At 47.7% G+C, this 23989-nt stretch overlaps 1 protein-coding gene across 2 annotated transcripts in view; it reads left to right on the top strand.

Moving 5' to 3' along the window:
- The window catches only part of LOC8038628 (uncharacterized protein C05D11.1), an 89212-nt gene that overhangs the window by 5602 nt on the left and 59621 nt on the right, over nucleotides 1-23989 (top strand). For both annotated transcript variants that reach the window (XM_029989669.3, XM_029989670.3), the window contains 5 exons: nucleotides 7726-7866; nucleotides 9157-9267; nucleotides 9322-9413; nucleotides 19605-19707; nucleotides 22458-22532. In XM_029989669.3, the coding sequence (XP_029845529.2) occupies nucleotides 7726-7866; nucleotides 9157-9267; nucleotides 9322-9413; nucleotides 19605-19707; nucleotides 22458-22532 (522 nt within the window). The remainder of the gene's footprint in view (nucleotides 1-7725; nucleotides 7867-9156; nucleotides 9268-9321; nucleotides 9414-19604; nucleotides 19708-22457; nucleotides 22533-23989) is intronic.

Genomic DNA, 23989 nt, shown 5'->3' with positions numbered 1-23989 from the left:
TGGAATTTATATTAAGATTGCGGTGCGACGCAAGAATTAGAACCCGCGAATTATTCCAAAAATTCAGCTTTGACCTAAATCGTAAAATAGGGAGCCCGCGAAAAATAAGTCGTATCCAGTAAATATAAATACCATCAGCGTAATAAACATTCCTTAAAGGCGGGCGCTCAAAATTTTCTTCAGCGTGGCAGAAGATTCCCCCTCTTTTCTTTTTTTCCTCCTCCCCTTTCCTCCTCCATTTTCCTCCTCGCTTTTTGCGGCCTTCTCGCACGAGTGCTAATGGGCTTACCGGCCCCCCGACAAAATCTCTGTAACCCTTCAAGGTTCTCTGCTTCAATCCCAAACACCAGGGATTAGTTAGGCAGGCTGGATATGAGCTCGGAAGGGTTCGGGCTGGCTCGCTTTTCTTCTTTTTTTTTGCTCTTTTTTTGCAGCTCTAAAACACACTCAGATAGTCAACACCAACTAGCCCAACAACAAGTTATTTTACATTCAGATACTTCCGCATGCGGCCACACACGCTACAACACCGCATATTTATCTCGAGTGACCGGAACTTGAACATCACAGCAGAAGGAAAAAAGATGGGTATTTTTATCTGAACTTTGAGCTCTACCAAGAGAGTTGAAAATTGGTCGTTATAACAACGGCACACTGAAGAGTGATTGTATGACTATACTGTTTTTTTTTTGTTTTTTTTTGTTTTTTGTACAAAGTAATAATCATGAGTAATTACAGGTCAAAGATATTGCAGTCAGAGGGACACAGTCTGACCATTTCTGGGGCATAACATATCCATGGGTTCGTACTACAGGTGCTTTCTAGAGTGACGGTTGCCTCGTTGAAGCTACTAAGAAGAGTAAAAACAAACTTCCATAAAAAGTGAAACGGTTCATGGTATATTTCATCTATCTCCAGCCTTTGAAAAAATTTCTTTGTGGCCAAACGTGCATTTAGTTTCTGTCAACAAATGTAACTGAAAACTCGACAGCCGACAAATATCTTGCGTATCAGCAAAGAGAACGGAAAACACGGAGATTGAACCGCAAAATCACAATTTTCTTCGCGTAAAATAGTGCAACTAGCAGTAGTAGCATATTATGCCATTTATTAAAAGACAGCAGGTATTACGAAGTTTTTATTCTCTTCTGTTCCCATTTGTTCGCTGATTAAGAAATGGAATGCCCAGATAGCCTCTGCAGCCCTTGTATCATAATCGTTCGGGGCTCTGTCAGGGTGGGGAAGGCCAGCGACCATGTTAAAAAAAAAAACCAGGAGTTCGGAAGGTGTACTACCGCAAGCTTTGGGGCTGCTTGGCTAATTTAGGCGTCTGGCGTTCCCCGCCTACTTAGAAAAGAAGCGGAACAGCGGCCAGCTCAACGTCGTCACCAAGCGGGAAATCATGCCAAAATGTGTCCTTGAACACGTGCGAGATCTTTAGCCGAACCCAGCCGGGATTCGCCACAATTCATCTATGAAAAAAACGGGTCCATATCATAAGAGCGAATGACATTTTAGCGAACGGCGACATTTGAGCGAATGGTCGTTTTAGCGAATAACGGGGGCGCGCGTTAACCCATCCGTCGCGCTGCGCTTTACGCCGCTTCGCGGCGACAGTCTGCGGCAACTCATTACAAAAATATTAACTCACTTAGCCCAACCGAAAACGCCGCTTCGCGGCGTCCGACTATTCGCTAAAGTGTCGTTCGATGAAACGTGGGCGTTCGCTAAAACGTCATTCGATCAAGTGAGTGCCTCCCGAAAAAAACTATAAAAAGGGGTAGGCTTAAACAATTTGGCAATTTTTGAATATAGTCATGCGGACTAACTGTTCGCAAGTACAGAAAGAAATGCAGTAAAAATGCAGAGCTCTATTGTGTTCTTTATGTCCATACTTGTCTTTCGCGCTGTACGCCAATTAAAACAAATTCTGCAATATCTGTAGATTATGCCTGGTTATGTTGTCTCTACAAGAAAAGTAATCAAGCAAGTTCGGTATCGTGCCACAATTTGTGCAAATACAATTTTATGTGGAATTCAACGTCAAAACAGTACTTCCGCGGGAAATAATGCATCCGTCGTTCTTCGTCTTCCTGAAGCTGTCAACCACCGATCTTGGCTACAGGACTTTTTGGTCCACAAAATATCACGCTCAGTAGAAAATTCGCCTTTCTACCAAAAGTACTGGAAATTATTTATTTTTCAAACAGGTTGGGTGGTGATGCGTGTTTGAGTGTAGGATCGTTGACTGGGCACTGGTTTGCGCCAAGAGTGCAGTGCCTCCTTTCATGCTGCCTGCGACGAGTGTTAAAATTTGAATATTGTAGAAATAAAATCAACTTAGAATTATTTTAAACTTGCGCTTTCTTCAGGCATTAAGATTTTGGTCCTACCTTTTATTCATTGTCGTCTTCGATGAGGGAACAACTTGCCGAGGAGGCCGCGCGGTCCGCGTACGCGGCTTGACAGGTCGCGAATGCCTTTCACGAATCTTTAAAGACCAGTCATAAAAATGAAAGACGCTTACAAATCTCTGTAACGCGAAATTAGAGCGCAGCCACTTTAAGCCAATGAAACCAACTTTATGTTTTGGGCAGACGTCTTGCGAGAGTTGCAGTATTTTTAATTATTCCCAATAAATTAAATCTTAAGGACTAAGTAACAAACTTTTTTAAATGTATTAACAACCAAAATGTCGATTGGAAAGTTCTAGAGCTCCTTGACAAACACCCGATTAGGTGTTTGGAACGTGGTACGGCTCGCGTGGCTTCCTTCTGACTAAAGTAATAAAGCTAATGAAACATGACAAAATACCCCGTGATAAAGCGCCCGCCCGATCATAAACTCAATTTGGAATGTCCCAAGATGTGTGTTTATAGGCCGAAAAAAAAATAGAGATGCATGCAAGACGCAGTGCCCCACACCTTAATTATATCAGAGAAGAACTGCCCTCTGTTTTATATACAACGTTTTTTTTTGTTTTTGTTCTTTTCACCTACCAGATATTAGAAAAAAACGTGCAAATTAACGCTTTGTGGATGTGAGCTATACGGCCAGGCGAAGATTGGATTGGAGAAAGAACGCAACAAAAACCCACTGATTAGCTAACATTTGTTAATGAACTTTTTGATTATAAAAAAAAACGAGATAGTTGATTTATAAAGTTGTTGGGCATAATCGAAAGCCACCAAATCGTCCAGTGAAAATTAGCGCCATTGCGGTTTGTGCAGGTGAGCTATACAGCCAAGCGAGGATTAGGTTCCAGAACGAACGCAACTAAAATCGAGCGATTCCCTAAAATTCGCTAATTAACCTTTTAATTAGAACAGAAAACGTCATCGTGTATTTAGAAAGTTGTTGGCCATATAATCGCAAGCCACCAAACCGTCCACTCTTAAAAAGATGTAACGCGCGTACACTATTATGCGGTGTCCTGATACGGCGTCCTGCTAATTTGGGCGTGAAAATATAGTTCTGATTTTATGTGGGCTCCATCTCCGCGTGGCACAGCCTAACGCCATGAAGCCAAAGTGACAAATCATGCGCATCGCTGTGACAACGCCACTGTAGAAGGGGCGAGGAGCGCGGCGGCCGAAAAGATTGCGGTAACACGATTCGCGACCAAATTAGGCTTTTTAGGACGCCCTGAGCCACTTCACGTGCACTACATCTCTTTAAAAATGAATGATTTGGCGTTTTTGATGACTACAGATAAGGCACAAACCGCAAGTGCGTAACTCTGACGCCTCAGTTTCTAAAAAAAATGTCTAGTCGTTAAAAAAAAAAAAAAATCGCCCTGTATAAGCACGATTGTAAGGCAGTTCTTTACGTCCGGCGACATCAATACGGCATGGAAGGAGACGTTGACCACAGATCATACGCTGTGTATGATCTGTGGTCACTGTTTTTTTTCGTACGAGGATGAGCAAACATTTGATACCAAATAAAATAGTTTTAGCATTCACCAAATTCGGCTTGTTTACTTGATTCAAATCGATATTTGATTTGATTACACTTATTTTGTACCCGCACACGCCTACTTTATTCCCTAATGAGTTGCAAGTGATAATTACCGTGTTTTTTTGTTTTTTTTTCTTTTTTTTGTCGTGCGAGGTCATCACAATTTATTATTAACAATCGGAGCTATGCGATTACGCGGAGGAGGCGCATTTGAAGATATTTAAAATTGTTCTGACTACACAAACATCTTCAAACGTCTTGCTGTTTGGGTCCTTTCCTACAAACAGGACCAATAATAAAGCCAAAAAACTTATAGAGGAGACTGTCTCTATCAACTCAACGCGCAAACACGATGTGAAGCGTGTCTGCGTGCGTAGGAAAAGAGATACCGGCGAGAAAACCATAGCGTCGAATGTCCATGCATCAAAATGGCCGTGCACCGAAATATCCGCGCACCGAAAAGTCCCACACCGAAAAGTCTTTGCAGCAAAACGTCCGTACACTGCAGGCACGTAGCCAGGGGGCGGCCCATGGGGCTCGGCCCCCCCTCCCCCCCCCCCCCCCCCGAAATCTTTGATTTTGCTGGAACCTCCTCTGCCCCCTTCCCCTCATGCAGCATTTTGTCATGGGCGGACCCCCCCCCCCCCCCCAAAAAAAAAAAAAAAAAAAATGCTGGCTACGTGCCTGGTACACTGAAATGTCCGTGCACCAAAAAGTCCGCACCGAAATGCCCTACAGCAAGACGCTCTACACCGAAAAGTGCTAGACCCACTACGGATGGGACCCTCCGTCACCTCTGCCGGTTTACGGACCATAATGATTCAGAACCACTGGTCTATGGAGCGCCATCCCTGATATACAGAAAACGCCGCTCGTACTTCCCGTTGTCGCCATGAATCCGCCTAAACAACGAAAGATGACAAATCAGATATTTATAATAAAATGTATACTTCAATGCTTACTTCTTTGAGCAGAACAAGGTATTTGTGCTCTTACAACAGCAAGAATCGTCCTCCAAACCAATGCTAAAAAAGGGCCAATGCAACTCGTTGGGAAGAGCAAGTGCCAAGCTGGCTCAAAACAGCTACTCGGTTGGTCCAGCTCCTTGTCGCAGGTGTGCCGGCTGGCTTCTGGATAATCTTTTCAAATCTTTGAAGCTTTCATTCCCTTCACCCCAAGCTTGTCAAAAAGAAAAAAAACAGGCAGCGGGCAAAAAACAAAAACAAGATAAAAAAATGGGAAAATGGCGAGGAGGAAACGAGAGGTGATTTCCTCCTTTCATAGTGGCGAGAAGGAAAGTGAGGGTCGGGTTCCTTCTCTCTGCTTGCGGGCCGGCCTTTAAAGAAGCTGTGCAACGATTTTAATGTTGAAGGAATTGGAATCTCCAACGTTTGACAGTGTTCACCTAGTCACAAAAAACAGAAAACACACCTCCCCCTTTCAAAATGCTGCGATTCCGCCGCGTAATAGCGAGGCAAAAATGAGAATATTCCCCGATCTGCAGCCGCGAGCGGCGGCCATGAGAAACACGTGGCATTACGTCAATGGGGCTCTTGTAGAAAGATAGCAAGTTGTGCGAATACTTGCTCGATAAAAGGTAACTTTTTTATAAATCTTGTCGTTTCAACATATATATAAATGCTTCAAAAACCTGGTATCATCGACAAAACTTTTATTACACGGAGTTTTAGTGGCGCCGTCTATACTAGGTCTACAAAGCCGTGGGCTCTATCTGCTACCGCGACGGTGCCTACGAGGTAGGACGGCGCGAACAGCCGCCAGAAGCGGGAGGGGAAGGGGGACAGAACCGGACGGATGAGACTTTCCTCCTTTCACCATATTGTTGGCGCTGGCTGCGCCCGCCAGCACGTGGTCACGCGGTCGCGAGTGGATGAGTTCTCGCTGCTCACCGATGGCTCTAGAGAGAGCTTCACCGGAACCCCGCGCAACCCCGTCGACGTCGCAGCGCACGTGACTCGGAAGATGGTGAAGGAGTTGAGAGGCGCCAAAAAACCTCAATCATTGTCAATTTTTAAAATAAAAACTAAGACACGCAGCCGAAAGCGGCTTTTTGTTCTTTACTTCGGAAAGATCGAGACACCAACTCCCAAATTATTTAAGCAAAGTTCCGAAACTGTTGCACAGCTCCTCTAATCATGCCTAATATACAAAAAAAAAAAAAGAATGCATGTGCAAGCTCCAGGAAAGGAGGACATTTAAAAGGTGTGATTCTCAAGAGTGCCATTGTTGAAGTTGGGGGCAAGAAAAATGTCGCACGAGGGAGGGCGTTCCAATCCTTAATAGTGCGTGGGAAGAAGGGATACTTAAAAATGTTTGAGCGAATATTGCTACCAGGGGATACTGATGGTGGTGCCTAGTTTCCCTAGATGATGATGATAAGTAAAAGCTCGATTGAATGCGGAGTCTGTTCCGGTAAAGCAAAGACAAAAATTTTAGTCTCGCATATTTTCGACGATGCTGGAGCGATGATATATTGTTTGCCATCATTAATGAAGATGGGGAGTCTAGCCGATTATACTTTTCATTGGTGAAGCTCTCGCTCTTCTTCGCTAGATCTTCTCTGAATCATCTCAAGCTGTGACGGATCCTTTTTGGTATTGGGGTCCCATACTAGGCCAGCATATTCTACCTTCGGTCGAAGCAAGGAGTTGTATGCTCGCAATTTAATGGAAGTTCCCAATGTAGCAAGCCCAATGTACGAGATGCGGAGGAACAGATGTTTTGAATGGGTTGTGGCCAATGGAGATCGTGGCCATGGGTTACACCGAGGTATTTATATTCAGTCGCATCAGATATCACATCCTTGTTTAACCCCTCGACCGTTTTTCGTTTTTGGCAGCTTTTAACCCTGAACCGCTTCTTATCTTCTTATGATTTCAGTTACTCCACGCATGAAGTTATATTTATGATTGAACGACAGAACAAACTGAAACATTTTATTGAAGTCGATTGTAATTGCTTTGTTTTTGGGACAAGTTCAACTAACTCGCACTAAAACAAAAGAAGAAAAAAAAAAACTGAATGGAAAGGAACAGTTTTCCCTTAACCGTTTTGGACGAGCTACGCTCGTTCAAAACGGTTAAGGGGTTAATTGGTAAGTGAACTTCAGTGGCTTCACTTTTCTTGTTATATGTACATAAAGGAACAGTTTTCGTCAAATTTAGCCGCATTTTCTAAGAAGTGAACTTGGGATTTTTGTCGCATTGTGGTGACCAAACTGCGCCTTTGTCGGTTTAATTTGGCCGAACGCACACGTGGGTCACGTGGCAGCGCGACGTCACGCGGCACGGTCACGGGACACAATGTCACATTGTGCCGCAGCTTGCCCCCCAACGTTACTAGATTCAATAATTTCGTTGCCACCTTGACGCGACAAAGTGACTTGGCACTGCGAGTCGCACGACCCAGTGTCACGCTGCCCAGATTTGGTTATTTGGGGCGTTCTTTTTAGCGCGACTAGGATTTTTAAAAAAGAGAACTCGCATTAAGGTTCTTTAATCCTGAGGGTGAAGTCGGTGGCCGTGGGTGCCGCGAGAAAAGGGCGGAATTGGTTAACCGTTAGCTAATTAACAAATTTTTACTTTTATTTCTGGGGGCATAATGTAGCCGGGAAACTGGCTCCCATCATGCGGTTAGAAAGTGAGTGAGAGAAGTTGGATTGGGAACTAAGTGGGCGGAGATCCTTGCGTGTGGCCGTGGCCCCTCTACCGGAGAGAGCGGGGCAAGCCCACCTTTTTCTCGCAGGGTGCCCGGAAGCCCTTTGTGCGGCCCTGGCAGAGGCCCCTGCCGCCCCTCCCCGCCAGCACGGACCTGGTGGTGCCGTACCCGTGCGACGACGACGACCACGGCCTCGTCTACGTCGCCTACCGGGGGCCTCCGCTCAAGGTACCCCTTGTGGGCTTCCTCTGGAACCAAGGACGCTTCTTTTCTGGTTCTTTCCTCCTTCGATGCTAGACTCGAACCACATATTGGTTCTTTACCCCTCTTTCGTACAAGCTCCGCACAGTTTTCTTTGTATGTCCCGCAGTTACAGTAGTGAACAGAAAGATACAATATTTCAGTTTTATGTGGGTAACTTTTCTTCGAACTGTGATACAGATATAAAAATAGTAATGGAACACTACATTAACGTATTTATAGAGTAGAAACTGATGCCTACTTAAATATGAATAGATTTTTTTGTAATCGTTATTTATCGATTACAAAAATTTGTTGATTTATCGATATTTGTAATCTAAATTTTTGCACCGCGTACTCTTCCCATTGCCTGCTAAATATGTTTATATTCAAAATAACCCATTATAAAAACCATAAGAATTCAATATTCTTTTCTTACAAAAGGAAAACGTACGGGGCTGAACGGCCACGAGGTAGCGAAGAAGAAGGCGCAATTTAAAAAATAAATAATAAATAATTGCGACACCGGTATACCGGTGTTGCAATTATTTATTTACTATCTGCCAGGGGTTGGTTGTTGCGACACCGGTATACCGGTGTCGCAACAACCAACCCCTGGTGACTAAAAAGGCTGTATTATGGTGTACCATATAAAAACAAAATATTGTTGGCTATTCACTAGACGTCGAGCAATACTTTTGTAAAAAAAGCGAAATATCGTATCTTTTTGTTCACTACTGTACGTAGCTTTTCTCGCGAGCAGTTTTGCTCGAGTGGTCCCATTCTTTTCAGCTGGTGGACCGTTTTGTTTCCCGTAGGTTTCCCGGTTGGACGATCCGTTTTGGTCGTACGAGACTGCTTTTGGCCTCGTAGCTTTTCGTATCTCTAGCCGTCGAGTTTGTGGCCCTTTTCTGGTTGGGCTGTCCTCTGGACCTTATGTGGAGCTCAGGTTTGTCCACTTTTAGCATCGGGGTCGCAGTGATGGTAGAACGCCGAGCCATTATTGTCCGATTGAAAGAAGTAGGTATACCTTGAGGCATCGAGCACTGAGGTCTGCCCACTACCTTTCCAATCAAACCCAGTCGGAACTCGGCGTCGTTCTGGTCCTGATGTTACCGCAACCCCTCCGCAAGAAGCAGACGACTCGCTCTTTGTGTAGCTTTCCTTTTCCACGTGGTTTTTACAATCTCGTAGCCTTTCTTGGCAACCTCGTAGGTTTGGCTGTCTCGTAGCACACTCTTTGCAGCGGTCAGTTGCGGTATGGTGCCCCATTTGCAGCTTTACCGGGACATTGCGGCACTGCTGGTACTCGAGGACTACCTGACGGACACGTCCATGTCACCTCTTCAGAAGCTGTTTGTCGAGACGGAGGACCCCTACTGCAGCATGGTGCGTGTGCCCCTCGGTGCTTGAGGACTCTCTCACTCCCCTTCTTGGCCACAGGTCAAGGCCAGGTTCATCGAGAACCGGGAGTGCTGCTTCTACTTCGTCTTCGAGAATGTGACCAAGCGGAAGCTTCCCTTAATCAAGGACACGTAAGTCTTTCTGGGGCTCCCTCTTCACGCTTCGGTCTCCCGCGTCGTGAACGCAAAACACCTTCGGAGACTGCAGTCGACCGCGGTAGAACCTTTTCTTTGGTCGTACGGACAGATTGCAAAAATTAACATTTTCTTTCGTTGCTACTAACAAGATTAGACACTTGTTCTACTACACTACGAGCTTTCAACGACTTTATTTTGCTGCAAAGTTGTGGCAAGTTTATAATACTGGTAACAGCATTTGGAGTATGTCGGTATAGCGTAGTAAATAGGGAGTTTTAGAACAGCGCACGCTAAAGCTTTGCGTACGCAAAGAATAGCGTCGTCGCCACTGCGCATGCTCCGAACGCAAACCAGGTTTCGCGCTTTGCGTGCGCAATTTTAACGTGCGCTATTTCTCGGAAATAGCTTGCGTACGCAAAGAGCCTTTGCGCTTCTCCAAGGAGGATTCATGATGAGAAGTTGGCTAAAGCCAAGACGAGCAGAGTTAAGCAAAAATGGCGGCTTCCAGGATTATGTCGGCGGCTGCTTTGGCGACGTCGTGAGTGCGACGTCGGCGGCATCGTCGCGACCGCGATTTTCAATACGAGACGAAATTGTACTCGGTTTGGCAACGATCACTGGCAACTTGATGCTTGCGACGCGCGAACACTTCTCGGCGAAGGTACGATGTGCGAAGGTCAGTACACGAGACCTCTCTTGCCGAGGCGACGCAAGCGGGCAGGACCGGTCAACCGCTCGCGTCCCATTCTCGTGTTTAAACAAATCTAAAATGGTACTTTGGACCAAAAGGCTTGTTTCTTTCTAAAGTTACAGCATTTCGCGTGTGAAATAAAAATTGTGACTGTATCTTGGTGGCGTCACAAGCGCGAGATGCTTGGGCTTTTGCGTCGCGACGGAGAAACGCTATTCTAAAACTCTCCTGCGTCGCGGGCGCTAATACAAGCGCTAAATTTAGCGCTAGCGTGCGCTAAAATTGCGTACGTTATTCTAAAACTGATTGCTTTAAGTTTCCATTACTGTTAGCCATATCGTGCCCATAATCGTCGTCATTGCCGCAGAATGCTTAGGCCCAATCACTCTCTTGGACATCACCTACTGTGCGCCACATTGTCGAGACTGGCATAGCTTCCACGCTGCTTCAACGCTGTGAAAGCCACAAGCACATTTGGCACACGTCTCCTTTGCGCAGAGACACGTGCTCTCACAAGGGGCCTGCAGCATTGTGGAAGCTACACTAACCTTGACAATGTAGCAGAAAGTAGTCGGTACCAAGCAGGGCTAAGTTTGTAGAATAGCATCATCCCGAAAGAAAATTCGAAACTGGATTTTATGAAAAACTTTTATGCAAAGAGAAAGTTATTTTCGTTTAATATCTCAGAAAATTGTCTGACCAGTTTGCATTTTACGGTGATAGCTGTTATGGGCTCCTCCCATCACTGCAAATAACGTCCATTGTTGATGATCCAGTTGTAGTTGTCCTTGTTGATTTTGTAGTTTGCGTTTTAGGGCGTCCGTCGTCATTCTTGCCAAATCCTCGAAAAAGATTGCCCGCCGACTGTGGGAACCGAACCTGGGTGCGGAACTTGAACCTGCCAAGTGGAAGCATTACCACTGAGCTTCGCCCACGGTGGAAGAAACACATTGAAGTGATGGCTCTGGCCACTCTTCCCGCGGGGAGCGAGCGACCAGATCGTGTTTGGAGCTAGCCTCGAACCAGGAGTGGTTAGTTCCGCACCGCCGCGGAGGGCGCTGCGATGCGGGGTGCCTTCTCATCAGCCACAGTGTCGGCGGTGTAGCGTGCTCGCCTTTTTCGCGGTGTGGTGGTGTGGTGGTGGTGTGCGGCCGGTGGCTGGCCTCATGTTTTGCTTTGGTGCTGTGCCGATCACAGGTGCCACCATCGTGCACCAAGGTGAGCCTTAATCCGAAAAAGAGGGAAGAGAACACAGATTTACAAACTCTGGTGACTTAGTGGTGGCGTAACGGCGGTGAAGTACAACGAGAAGTGGTGAGCGAGGCAATGGCGGGACCACTGCTGGGAGAAACAACCGGAGCGGTTGTTTTGGGGAAACCTCGTACTGTGGCGCCATCTATCCTTGTGCGAGTGAAGCGTTTTGTGCACCGAACATGATGTGGTTGCTTCGTCGGACAGAGAGTCGTCACCTAAATGTTCCTTCCACCGTGGCTATGCCACAGCGTTAACAACCCTCTCTATACTTGGGGATTTTGTAGTACCCAAAGCCCACTGCACGCGCTCTCTGGAAAAACAAGCACAAGACAGAATGCCATCGTATCACTCACTGTCAGTGCCAAGAGCTCATGACGGGAGACACACTTTCACGCACTCCAGAACAAAAAATAAAAGAAAACAAGCGTTTGGAACAAAATGGAACAAAACAAAAGCATTTGGAGCAAAAATGTCTATTTTGTTCCGAATGCGACGCCGATGCCCAATGACTTCGCTGTGACATGTTGCAGCTGTCGCTTTGACTTTATGTACGTCTGCTAAATTTTTTTTTTACAAATTCGTCTAGTTCCTTAGTTCACCCTTCAAATTTTTGTATAATCTTCGAAACTCTTCCAAGTAATTTTTGGTTAAAAAAAAATAAAAAAATGAAATTTGCCAGTTTATATTTTGAATAAATTCACTTAAATTTCTCCAGTAAGTCAAGCCCGGTTATACGAAGTCTGTCGGAATTACTTCTTTACATCCACTATTATGTTATATGTAAATAAACATAAAATCGACGGAATGGAAAAGCTTGTTTATTCCTTCTGCAAAAAGTTGGGCAGGGTTCCCTGCAGGATTTCGGGACTGCGGCCTCGGTACCGTCCGACCGCGAGCCGAGGTTCGGCTCGGAACTTCCGAGGTGGTAGACAGAGCCGTTGTAGCTCTGTCTACCACCGGCCATTTCGGAGATGCATTTAAAATGCACGACCTGGCCAGATTGGAACTCGGTGTGTAAGGGCACCCATCTCGCCGGAATTCTCGTTGAGCATTGCCAGAGGAAACTGCGATTTCATAGTTTCATGCAACGTCGGTCCCGACGTCCGGGCGGCCTCAACCGTTATGACGCGCTTCAACTTTGGCAGCGGCCCTCCCTTTTTTCCGTCGACGTTCTGGGGCTCGGCAGGCCCGACGTCTTCGAGAAATCGGCGATCGATCGACCGATTCGCGTTTATTCCGCCCCCCACAGCTGGCGGGCCTTGTGAAAAGTCCACGCATTTGCGGCAAAAAGCAAAAAAAGGACTAGTCAGTAACAATTTGTAACACACTCCTTTTGAACTCCTCGGAATTGCCGGTGAACGAGTCCACGTCGGAACTCTTCCGTCTGTCATACCCGAGCTGCGTGCGTGTCGATTGAGGGCGAGATTCCCAGTCGGAAGGCTCACAAATGGTTCTATTTTGTTGTCGGGAACATGAGATAGGATTGTACCTCGTACCTGGGGAGGATCAATAGAACACCTTAGAAAGGAACACTCTGGCAAACTAGACGTCTATTCGAAAGAGGCGAAATACAAAGAGTGGCTAAAAGACGCAAAATGCTCTGCTGTGGCGATCAAGCGCAACTGTTGCGAAGCGTCGTTGCACGGACTCTAATCTGAGCATTTGACTAACACCTAAAGAATTCCACACAGTGGAAGGAAATTCCAATCTCGTGAAAACTGGCGAGTGAAATAGCTATGGAGTAACTGTACAAGGCTGCGGGTCGCGCGTGAAATTACAACTGGCAAGCAACAAGGATCATTAACAATGTTCGAAGCACTAAAAGTCGAGCCACCAAGGTCACGTACAGCATCGGAGCCATCTAATTTGTAAAGGTCAAGAATGATATTAGCCTTATGCGAGAAAGAAATGAGTTTTTGTAGGATTCAAAGACTGCAAGTTTGTGACTCCAAAGACGAATTGCAATAACGTCATTTTGCAACAATTTGGTCAACAGACAAACGGAAACTACAATTAATTTTCACATCATCGGCAAACTGAAGTGTCTCCGAGTTGCTGACACCAGAAGCAAGGCCATTTACAAACATTGTTTATTCTTCTTCAATAAGCGTTAAAAATGGTAAATGGAGACGTTAGCTGCCCCAGGGCATGACCGGCTACTCGGATGACGCGCAAACGGCAGAAAAGGACGGACGTATTTACTCCACGAGATGGAAAGATTTTACGGAAGCCGGGCCGTGTAGCCTGGCGCGCAATGGTCGGACATGCCAACGCCCTAAAGTTGTCGTGTTCTTCGTCACAATATATCGAAAAGCAAACGTCCGAGATTCGACCCTCATTGTACGAATTCAACCCATAGGGACGTGTCTTGCATCCTGGGTAGGGCACAGTATTCAAACAATGACCCAGGTCGCTGGCAAGCTAATCGTAAAAACCCGAAGGAAGACCCAAATTATGCAGCTTTATCGAGAATAGCTTGTGATCTACCAGGTGGAACGCCTTTGAAGAATCAAAATAAATAACATCAACCTGGCCACGGGACCCAACTATAGGCGTTGAAAATTCCAAAAAATGTTACGAGGTTAGTTTCAACAGATTGTTCGTGACAAGATCCGTGCCGATTTAGGCTGAGCGCAAGCCTAAAATGAAAACTGAGCTGCTTAAAAATCACTTTTTCAAAAAGCTCGGAAGAAAGGTAGCGATGCAGTTGGTCCGTAAGTGTGGACAGACACGGTGCTTTCAGATTTGGGAACTGCCACAACCTCGGCCTTTTTTCACTCCAAAGGAAATGTACTTGTCTTTAGTTCCAAATATGCCGCAATGTGGGAGCCAATACAGTATAGACCACTTACAACGTAACCGCTTATAGTGCAGGACCGGGTATAACGCGGTTTTTTTAAACCACCGGTTCGCCTCCCATAGAACTCCATGTAATTACATACCGCTTAAAATGCAGGCGCGCGAAGGGAAATACCGGTTATAGTGCGGTCGCTGGCACAGCCCGCCGACCGCGCCGACGACTGGAGCAGCGAGCATGCTTCCCTGTGCGACACTAGATAACGGCGCGAGCCACAAACGGCTCTCGCGGGGTAAGGAGGTCGCTCGGAGAAACGAAGAGAGAGGCTTCATTTGCCACAGCGACGGAAGGACGCACGCACGTGTCGTTCATGTGCGTGCGTCCCTCCGCTGCGTTGTAAACAAACAACCGCAACGACAGACCAATCGCAGGTCGAGAAGTGTTCGCGCGCGTTGCATGCCAATCGCGGGCCGGCGGCTTCTGTCCGCAAACATGGCGTCGGTTGTGGCGTTCATCTCATCGTTCCGCGTAAAAACGCTATCCTTGACAGTGAATTTTCGTTGTGTGTCGCTATGATAACCCAGCACGTACTAGAAGGGAAGATTCACCTACTCGTGCGGCGATGTGGCGGCGCTCTCAAGACGGCAGAAACGCCCGTGTCGTCGTGTTTGTTTACTTCGGCTAAAGTGGTGCTTTCTAGCATTTGTGTTTTCGAACATCGCCCGGATTTCTTATTTGGAGCATTTCATGCTTGTGCTCAAGTTCAAGGTATTATTGGCGCGTACCGTATGAAGGATGCGAATTTTCACGCGTTTTCATCTCCGGAGAAAAGTGATTAGGGTTAGCAATTCTGAACGCTCGCAACGTCCGTCCGCAACCCGCGACGCCGTTAAAAGGCGCCAGGCAAAAGCCGCTTATTTCTTTCAAAATGTGTGACACACTTGAGAGAGATGTGTACTAGTCTGGTGAAATAAAGACTTTCCTCAAACTAAGCTTTATTTTTCATCTAACATAAAATAAATTCTTTTACAAAGGTAGGTTGTCTCATGGCATGTATTTTGGCCTGAAAAATTGATGTTTTGGTTATAACGCGGTACCGCTTATAGTGCGGATTTTCGCGACTCCCGCGACATACGTTATATGCGGTCTACACTGTATATTGCGGCACTCTTCGACAGGTAAGAATCCCATCTTGCCCGCGAGACTTTTTAGGAGCAAGTTCTGATGGCATCCATTTCACCGAACCTCATTCTATTCTTTATTCTTTCGTGTGTCAAGGAACAGCCAGAGCCCGATTGCTGGCACACAGAAAGGGACTCTTTCTACTAAAAAGGAAACTCAAAAACATTGATCCTAATAAAGCTGAATGCTCGGGGCATTTTTAAACGAGCGTTCACTGTCGAAGATGTCAACCTCCGAGCTGAGTGTATTAAAGCTATTTTGAATCTGCAACATGGGGGAAAGTGAACAAAGGTCTTGCACATAGAACGTGTCGGGGTCGTGACTTGTTGTGCATGGAACGGATAAAGAGAGCAGAGAAACAAGTTTGAAACAACTTAATGTTTCGTGCGCAGCTTTGGGCAAAAATACCTCGAAAATTTTGTTGAGCTACTAATGTCTGCAAATTGATCCTGCGCGAGCCCAAGGACAAACGAGAAAAGAGTGTAAACAGGGGACGGAGGGCAAAGCGCGTAGAGCGCCGATGCACCGACGCGGGCAGGGAGCAGAGTCCCGACGCTACTCACGTCATCCGACGCTGCCCGACTCCTGTCGAGACGGGGTCGAAGGAGCGATGGAGCCCGGAGGAAGTCATCCCTCGGGGAACCCCCCGATGCCTGCGGCGTACACGTGCCTTGTACGGGCTGTTTACCAAAAGTCGCTTACATCTGCGAGGTTGAGAAAAGTGGCCGGCCCAAGTCCGAAATCGCCACAGCATTTGACATTCCTGCGTCGGCTGTTCGACACTGTCCACCATTTTGCGGAACAAGCGAGGCATATTGGACGGGTTCGAGAAGCTTCTTGTGCAAGAGAAAGCGGTGAAAGATCCCCGACTGCTTGGCGCACACTTTCTCTCGTGAGCATGCTGGCCGAGCCGACGCACGATTCCCAGAGCTGCAACAATCTCTACGGGAGTTTGCGCAAACATGTTGGCAAAACCCCCGTGGATAACCTTGATTCCTTTGTGCTCGTCTTTGTGGACATTCTGGTTGTTGCTCCCGCCACGTATGCTGCGATGGACCTTGCGTGCAGCCGGTGTAAACACGAAGCGACGTCCGAGAGGCACCTCGGGAAACGCCGACGACTGCGGAGACGCGAAACACCCCACGGTTGCTTGGAAACAAAGTGGAGTGCAGCGGTGGTGACGGTGTTCTTGCGACGCCTGGAGCAGTTCGAGGAGATGTGGTGCTCGGATGAAATTATCGGCAAACTCCACTTCATTTTTTGTTTCCTCAGTCAAGCTGCCGCTTGTTGTTCATCACCGAGGTTTGTTCGATTAAATCTACGGTCAGAGTGTTCCTCAGTGTTCCCGTCCACCTTCTTTGTCCATTAGACTCCTTAATGTAACTGTTGGGAAGCTTAAACTTCCCAATGACCAGATTCGGGAGTTTGGCTTTTAAGAGTGCCTATGTTTATTGAAGCAACACTTGTTTGCAAGATTTGTCGTGGGACAGTTAGCCCTTGCAATCGTCATTGCAATTGGGAGTATTACCTAACTTCTCAGCTTGGTGTATGTCTTTGTCCATAAATTATTTCCCTTTATTTTAAATTTCTGAAAAATTGGGAACACATTCAAATTGGTCAGAATTTCGGAGATTCGGGAATCTACCAAAAATAAACTCCGATGAAGCCCGACTTTCGAGCAAAAAATGAAAGCCGTTACAACTCCCTGTAATGCCGAATTAAGAGAAGGAGGGAAGGGTACTGAGCGGAGGAACAACTCCCTCCTCTTCACCTTATCCTCCTGCCTGCTAGCCCTCGCTTTGAGCGCCGTCGGCGTGATTGTGAGGTCACGTGACTCTCGTGACCTCACGGGGGTCACGTGACCTTACGGGGCTCACGTGACCTTACGGGGCTCACGTGACCTCACGGGGCTCACGTGACCTCACGGGGTTCACGTGACCTCACGGGGCTCACGTGACCTCACGGGGCTCACGTGACCTCGCGGGGGTCTTGAGACGTCACCCGGGTCATTGTGATGACGTCATCGGCATCGTCATCAGCATCGTGATGATGTCATCACGATGCTGATGCATTGTGCAATTACACTGACGCTGACACCGCTCAAGCCGGAAACGAGCACCTAAGAGCTGCGCTCTAATAATAAATTGCGAAAGCCACCCTCCAAATTTCGGGAAAAATAAACTCGGAAAATTCTCCTGTACCAAAATGAAGATTGTCGCGCATAATCGCCCGGGGGTTTCCCCTCTGTCGCCTGCGTGTTCCGAAATTAAAAGGGGATCTTCGGGGGTCCTTTGTCCAGCCAACCATTGCTCCCCTAGTGGCCAAGTCCACAACCGTGGGCTTAGAGGTTAAAAGCGCTTTCATCATATGTCTGGATTTGACGGTGTTTATATGTTTTTGCACGAGTAAACTTCAGTGGTGTTGGTCTCCTTCACTTATCCGTGGTTTTTAGCGTTTTTAACCTCTAAACTATGACTCATCAAGAAGCCCAAGTGCATAACCTTTTCCACTCATGGGGGACAGTGAGGCAAATTCTTTGTTTGTATTTCTCGCGGTGCAGTCGGCCGGCGTAGCCGAACGCGGCGTTTGGATGAGGCTGGCCTCGTGTCAAATTTACGCCCCAGGCTCGATGGACGCGGTGGGCCAAACTATTCCAGTCTAGAGAAGTTGGAGAAACACCGAGCTCTGTAGAAAACAAACTGGACAAAGTGCCCCCCTACACGCTTGCAGTAAATTTGTTACTTTCTAATTACTGGAGGAAAACAACGCATTCTTTGCGATTCTAGGACTCTAAAGTAAAAATTAAATAAGCCTTATTATTATTATACGCGAGATGAAACCAAATAACCGGTTTGAGTTGTATTCGTCTGGATAACCGGCTTTTGAAGCTGGACTCGCTTCCCTCCGATTTAAGCGAATATCTGGGTGGACGGATGTTTGCACACTCTAGTTCTAGCCACTATTTGGCTCCAAGTGTGCTCATTATACGCCTTTCCAAAAAACACTCGACCCCAGGGGCAACAAACCGTCTTCGAGCCCAGTCACTGGGTTTGAGGATAGACTCTCACCGGCGTCCCTCCTAACCCTAACCGAGGGGACTGTGATTTCAGTAGGCGCAGCCCGCATAGGCGCAGTTTCAAACGCTGCTGGCGGCTAAATTCTCGTCCTTTCCCGCTATATTTTGTGTCTCATGGTACATGTATTTTCCCAAGCACATTGAGAAAGCATTGTGCCACATTTAAAAAAACAAAAAAGCAAAAAAAAACCCTAAAAAACCTGTAAACTATTTTTGTTGGGTACGCGCGCGACAGAACGAATGTGACTGGAATGTATAGTTCTAGTTATTTCTGTTTTTTTCTTGCGATAAGTTGTGACGGCGCCGCGGAATTCGCCGAATGTGAAACGACAGAGCGGTTTGCTGTCAAAAATAAATTGCAACAGAAGAGGGCCGAAAGCCATGCATTTTTCACGCTCACAAATAACGTGTTTACCGATGGACGGGACACGGACATACAATTGAGGAAGTGTTAACATTCAAACAATATATCGTACGTACCACACGATGTAGCGTTATCCGAAAATAATCTATTTGAGAAAAATCTCAAATAACATAGTCACAGTCGACGACAGTGACATCTTCACGATCGGACGGAATCCGACATGGCCTCGTTTTGGGGCACGTTTTGGGGAGAGCTTCCTTTTTTTCACAACCGCAGCGAGGCAAAGAAACAAACGCGACTGACCCGTTTCTCACCCCAACCCGGACAACTATTTTTGGAGACGACTGAGTATTCTACGCGGATTGTCTGTAACAAGGGGGAGAACAATGTTCGCAAAATCGCGTCAAGGGTCGTTCCACGTCCTTTACCTTCTTCGTTTCCCGTGAATATAAAGCAGAAAAACTTGAATGGCAGGCACTTACCAGCCTTATTTCTCACAATGGAAGATAACACAGAAAGGGTACGCAGCACGCATAAAAAAAAATTAAGTGGAAAATTTCAAGAGGGGCGAAAAAACGCCGAATGTAAAACCGCAAAAACGTAGGTAAAGAACCGCGCTGAGCGGGTCTTCACAGTTCTAGGGAGTGGCAGAAAATTTCCAGTTGATAGAGGGCGCGAGAGTCGCACCAGCCGCATCAGCATCAGCAACATGGCGGCGGCCTGGGAGCGTTTTTTGGAAAGGTGTATAGCTGGGAAGTTGTTTGGTTTCCCGGCAATTTGCATCGCGATTGGGAGGCCATTAGGGAGAGGTTTTGTTGCAGGTTGATCAAGGCCCTGGGAGAGATTGGCCAGGACCCGGGCCGAGTGGACCTGGACCGGATGTCGGTCGTCATCCAGAGACGCAAGCTCAGGATTCTCAATCAGGTAACGCTCCTTCCCGCTCGGATCGCCTCGAGGCGCTTCTGCCGTTCCCGGACTGCGCGTCCCAGTCTCCGGTTGACTGCACGGCTCGCTTGTGCGCACAAGACGCGCTCACATCGACCCGAGGAGTGCGATGTGGCGCGAAAAAAAACCATTTGCAAGCACCGGTATTTTTATTTAGAGTGTTGGCCGATGGCGGTGGTTCTGAGCCACCAATGTTTCGGGGAGTCCTTTGGGAAGAGTGGAAGTGTGGGACGGTTACTCTCATGAAGGGTAATAGAAAAGCACTAAATGCGTGCAAACCAACTTCGAAGCTCAGAAACTGAGAATGATCAACCTACTCGCTCTACCCAGCATCAATATAAAAAAAAAGGTTTCAGAAATTGCTGTTGCTACGCTGATTCTCAACGAAATGCCCGAGCTTTTAGCGCGGGGGTCCCGACTCGGCGAAGGATCGGAATTCCAACCTCGCAACGGCCCGCACACTTTTGCGTTCAAAGAGCCAGATGGTTCTTCCGGACGTGCAGTCTCGGACGCAGCCACCGCAGCTTCCCTCGATGGCCTCGTACGGTCTGCCCACCGTTGTCTCGGAAGAGCCAACCTCCCAGGTGTGGGCAGTTGGTCGCAAACGGCGTCGTTGTTGCGCCTCAGTTTTATCTTGCGCATACGGGGAAACGGTGCCGTCGTAAGATCCTCGGTAGCATCACTGGAAATGTGCGAGAAGATTCTTTCCCTTCTGTAAGAGGGAAAAAAGGAGCGAACAAACGAAGTGCAAGAGCACGGCAAATACCCTGCCGCAGCCCCACGAAACAAACTAAGGACGACTGCGTGCACTGGGGAAATGCATCGAAAAAGGGTTTCTTGCGAGACTGAACCGACGGTCGAGGGCTTTGGGGAACCCGGGAAGGCCTCCGGGACCCCATTTGAGAACCACTCGCTTTAATTGCCCAACTGGGTACTACCTGGGAGCAGGGGTAAACTGGGGTATTTTCACGGTTAAAGTTGAGGCTCGGGCTAGTCGGTACGACATGCGAAAACGGCACAAAGGACCAGGGACCGGATGAACTACACGGACAGAGCGCCAACTCGCTACTCAATTTTATAGATCAAAATGGCGCCATATGTATCGGCGCCGTCGGGAGCAAAAAAGAGCGCGTGTATAAAACATGCGTACCTTTAAAAAAAGGTAAAGAAAAGCGGCGAGTAAAAGATACTGCGCACAACGCGGCCCAAGTCACGGTGGGAGGAAAGCAATCTCTTTTCTCGAGAGGGCAATTGAAGGACGCCCGACACAAGCGTCGCCTTATCTCGCTATTTCTTAGGCCTGGAGAATTTCACGCGTCGACTGGTCTCGGTGAGGTTTTACAACCTCGCATGTTTGAAACTCCGACACGCGGCGACCGTCGCGGCAATAAATGCCGGGGTGACCAGATGTCGCCGAGGGCACATTGTAAGCGTGCTCTCTTAGCCTGTCATTAAGATGGTGGCTCGCCTAACGCTTGCCACACGACAGAGGAAGCGAATCAACGACCCTTTTGGCACAATTGACGTCGCAATGTTTCGTCTCGCAAGTGCCGCATCCCTTGCAGAGGGATTGACGGCTCCGCACAACCTTGACAGTTTGTCAGGAGCAGAGAACAACACGTGCACGTCACATCTGCCTGCGATACTTTTCAGGTTGTGGGACAAACCGGGAAGAATGACGACAAACTTTATTTTTTTCGCGCGCTTTTTTGGCGGTGTCTCATCATGTCAAAGGCCCAATCTTTATTTGTTTGAGCAGAGACTCAGACTTTGCTATCAATGGGTGGAAGGGTAATTCGGCGGCTGCGAGGCGTTCAGTTTGCTCGTCGAAGCTCGGTTGGATTTCGTGAAACTTGCGAAGGGCGTGTCCAAGCGGGTCCTTGCAATCGCCCGCTTTACAATTTTTTTTGTGCGCCGACTCGGGGGGGCAACGGAGGCTTGCCAGCGTGTGGTTCGCAAGCCCAACATCTATGATTCGGTCGCGTAGTTAAGGGCAATTCTAATCGATAAAATGTAGTTGGGAGTGGGCGCCCCGTACGCGTATTTCTTTGTCCGGTCCCTCGCCCTTTGTGCCTTTAATTCTATTCTGGCGGGTCCCCCGAGCTCCCCAATTTTCTTGGCCGACCCCTAAGCAGAGCGCTTTTTCAGTTTGGGCAGTTCTTTAGCAGATCCGAGCCCCTCGTCGGTGTCAACCCGCAATTGGACGCTCCCTGGCACGCGTCGCACTCTTTACGAGGTTTGTGGACTTTTGCGCCGCCGTACCGCGTCTGCGTCGAAACTGGCGGCAGTTCCTCGACTTGGATTGGACGGGGAATCCTCGAGATAAATTTAAGAACCCCCGCTCTACAGTATGGGTGCACCGAACGTCCAGTCTCGTAAGCACGCTTCGACTTTGCTTCCCCATATGCTCTTGGAACCCTGTTCAAACTTCGCGCGTAGTTACCTTCAACGACGGTGAGTGCAGTCGAAAAGCACCTCCGGTGTTTGTGCACTTATTATTGCTTTCTTTTTTCCCTCCTATCGTTGGGGACTGTATAATTTTGCGAAATAAGTAAATCTCGAATGTGTCGTAGCCGAACTGACCAATATTCCAATTCCAAGGTGCGATGGCGAACGAAATAGGAACGAGAATGTTCTTTGTGTGTGCCGTTTCTTTTTTATCGTGCCTCTCTGGGTCTCTGGAGAAAGAAGCTTTTGTGGGCGTTGTCAACAGTCGAGACTGCTTGCAGATGGAGACCTGCCCTCACGAGACAGTGGCCAGCAATGTCATTGGAGACTTCCTCTACGGGGACACGGTGGACGACGTACGTATTCCCCGCCCAATCGGGCTCCAGGGGAAGGAGCTCCGAGCGGGCACGGCCGGAAAGCCCCGCTACGGCGAGATGGGGACGGCCAAGAGCCGACGGCGTGCTCGCTCGTCCAAACTGAAAGGGACCATGAAATGATTTTAAAATCGAGTTTCATCCACCGCACGTCGTAAAAGGTGTGAAAAGAAACAAAAAAACACAAAAATAGGGAGCCAAAAAAAATTATTTGCTATAGAACTTTTAAAAGAAAACTGGACTCTTTTGCGCCTTCCTTCCTTCGCCTGTTCACTACGATGCATCCGCGGAAATGGAGCACGTCAGCCAAATCCAGGTCGCCTATTGGGTAAGAGCCTACCTCACCAGCTCCGTGATCGTAAACAATAAATAGCCGGCGAATGTTTCCTAAAAGTTTTGTTAAATAATATTCAGATCCACATTTTGTAGCATAATTAGAGATGTGTGGCGAAAATTGCCAAATTTGATAATGCTAAGAGCCAATCGCCATCTATCGTGTGGTAAACGAAGCAACTACTGCGCGTGCGCAGTAGGGCAGGGCCGACAGTTACTTGGGTGGCGGCGGCCGCCGACGAACGTTTATTTTCTTTGTTTTCCTTCCTCTCAAAACTCTGACTGACTGAACGTTTATTTTTCTACGTGTTCTTCCCGCGCGTGCCGACTTCAAGCAGCAAGAAAACAGTACTTAAAACAGACCACGACGAACAAGAACGCTGGATCCACCGACTCCGACGAAGCGAGCTGCTGCTCAGAATATAGGCCTAGCAGGCATTCCGACTCGGCGCTGCGTTGCTTCGTCGCAAGACCGTCTGCCTACGACCGGCTGGCGTGCTAAATGGAATATGCCCGCGCGACCCTTGTGGACCCTTCCCGTATTATAGTTTGATCACTGACCTCAATTCTAGATTAAGGGGTGAGGTCAATCTCTCCCCCTTGTTTTCCGAGGCAGTGCCGAGGCAGTGTTGACGAACTCTCGTCGAAAAGGGACTCTCGTCGATTCTATCTTGTTTTGTGTGATATAGAGCTGAAATAAACGCCGTATGGATTACCTTCGTAACACGGTATGTACACTTTGTTATTGGTATGCCATTTTTATTCTGACAGACTGCACGTCACTGTCGAGCTATAACAGTTCGTGGGAGGTATACGTACAACCCCGGTCCAACCTTTCTTTGCCGAGTGTCGCGTCAGTATCGAGTTGAAATCGTAAAAGAACGGTCCCGAAGCGCTTACAAACAGCGCGAATACAGCACTTTCATCGAACGCGCGCGTCCGCTCCGAGTGTAAACAGGTATTTACGTGGCTCTTGCTGACACTCGTAGTTCAAACGTATCTTTTTTAACGTCGGCTCGCTCCTGCATCTCCGAGGCCGCGAAAAACGCCATCTACGTCGCTTTGCAAACGACTGACACGCGCCGGCCCTTCTGCCAACAATGACA

Source organism: Ixodes scapularis, unplaced genomic scaffold (assembly GCF_016920785.2).
Source record: "Ixodes scapularis isolate PalLabHiFi unplaced genomic scaffold, ASM1692078v2 PGA_scaffold3__209_contigs__length_174095766, whole genome shotgun sequence".
NCBI classification, from domain to species: domain Eukaryota; kingdom Metazoa; phylum Arthropoda; class Arachnida; order Ixodida; family Ixodidae; genus Ixodes; species Ixodes scapularis.
Note: the sequence above shows the minus strand (reverse complement) of the source record. Positions and strands in the feature narration are given on the sequence as shown.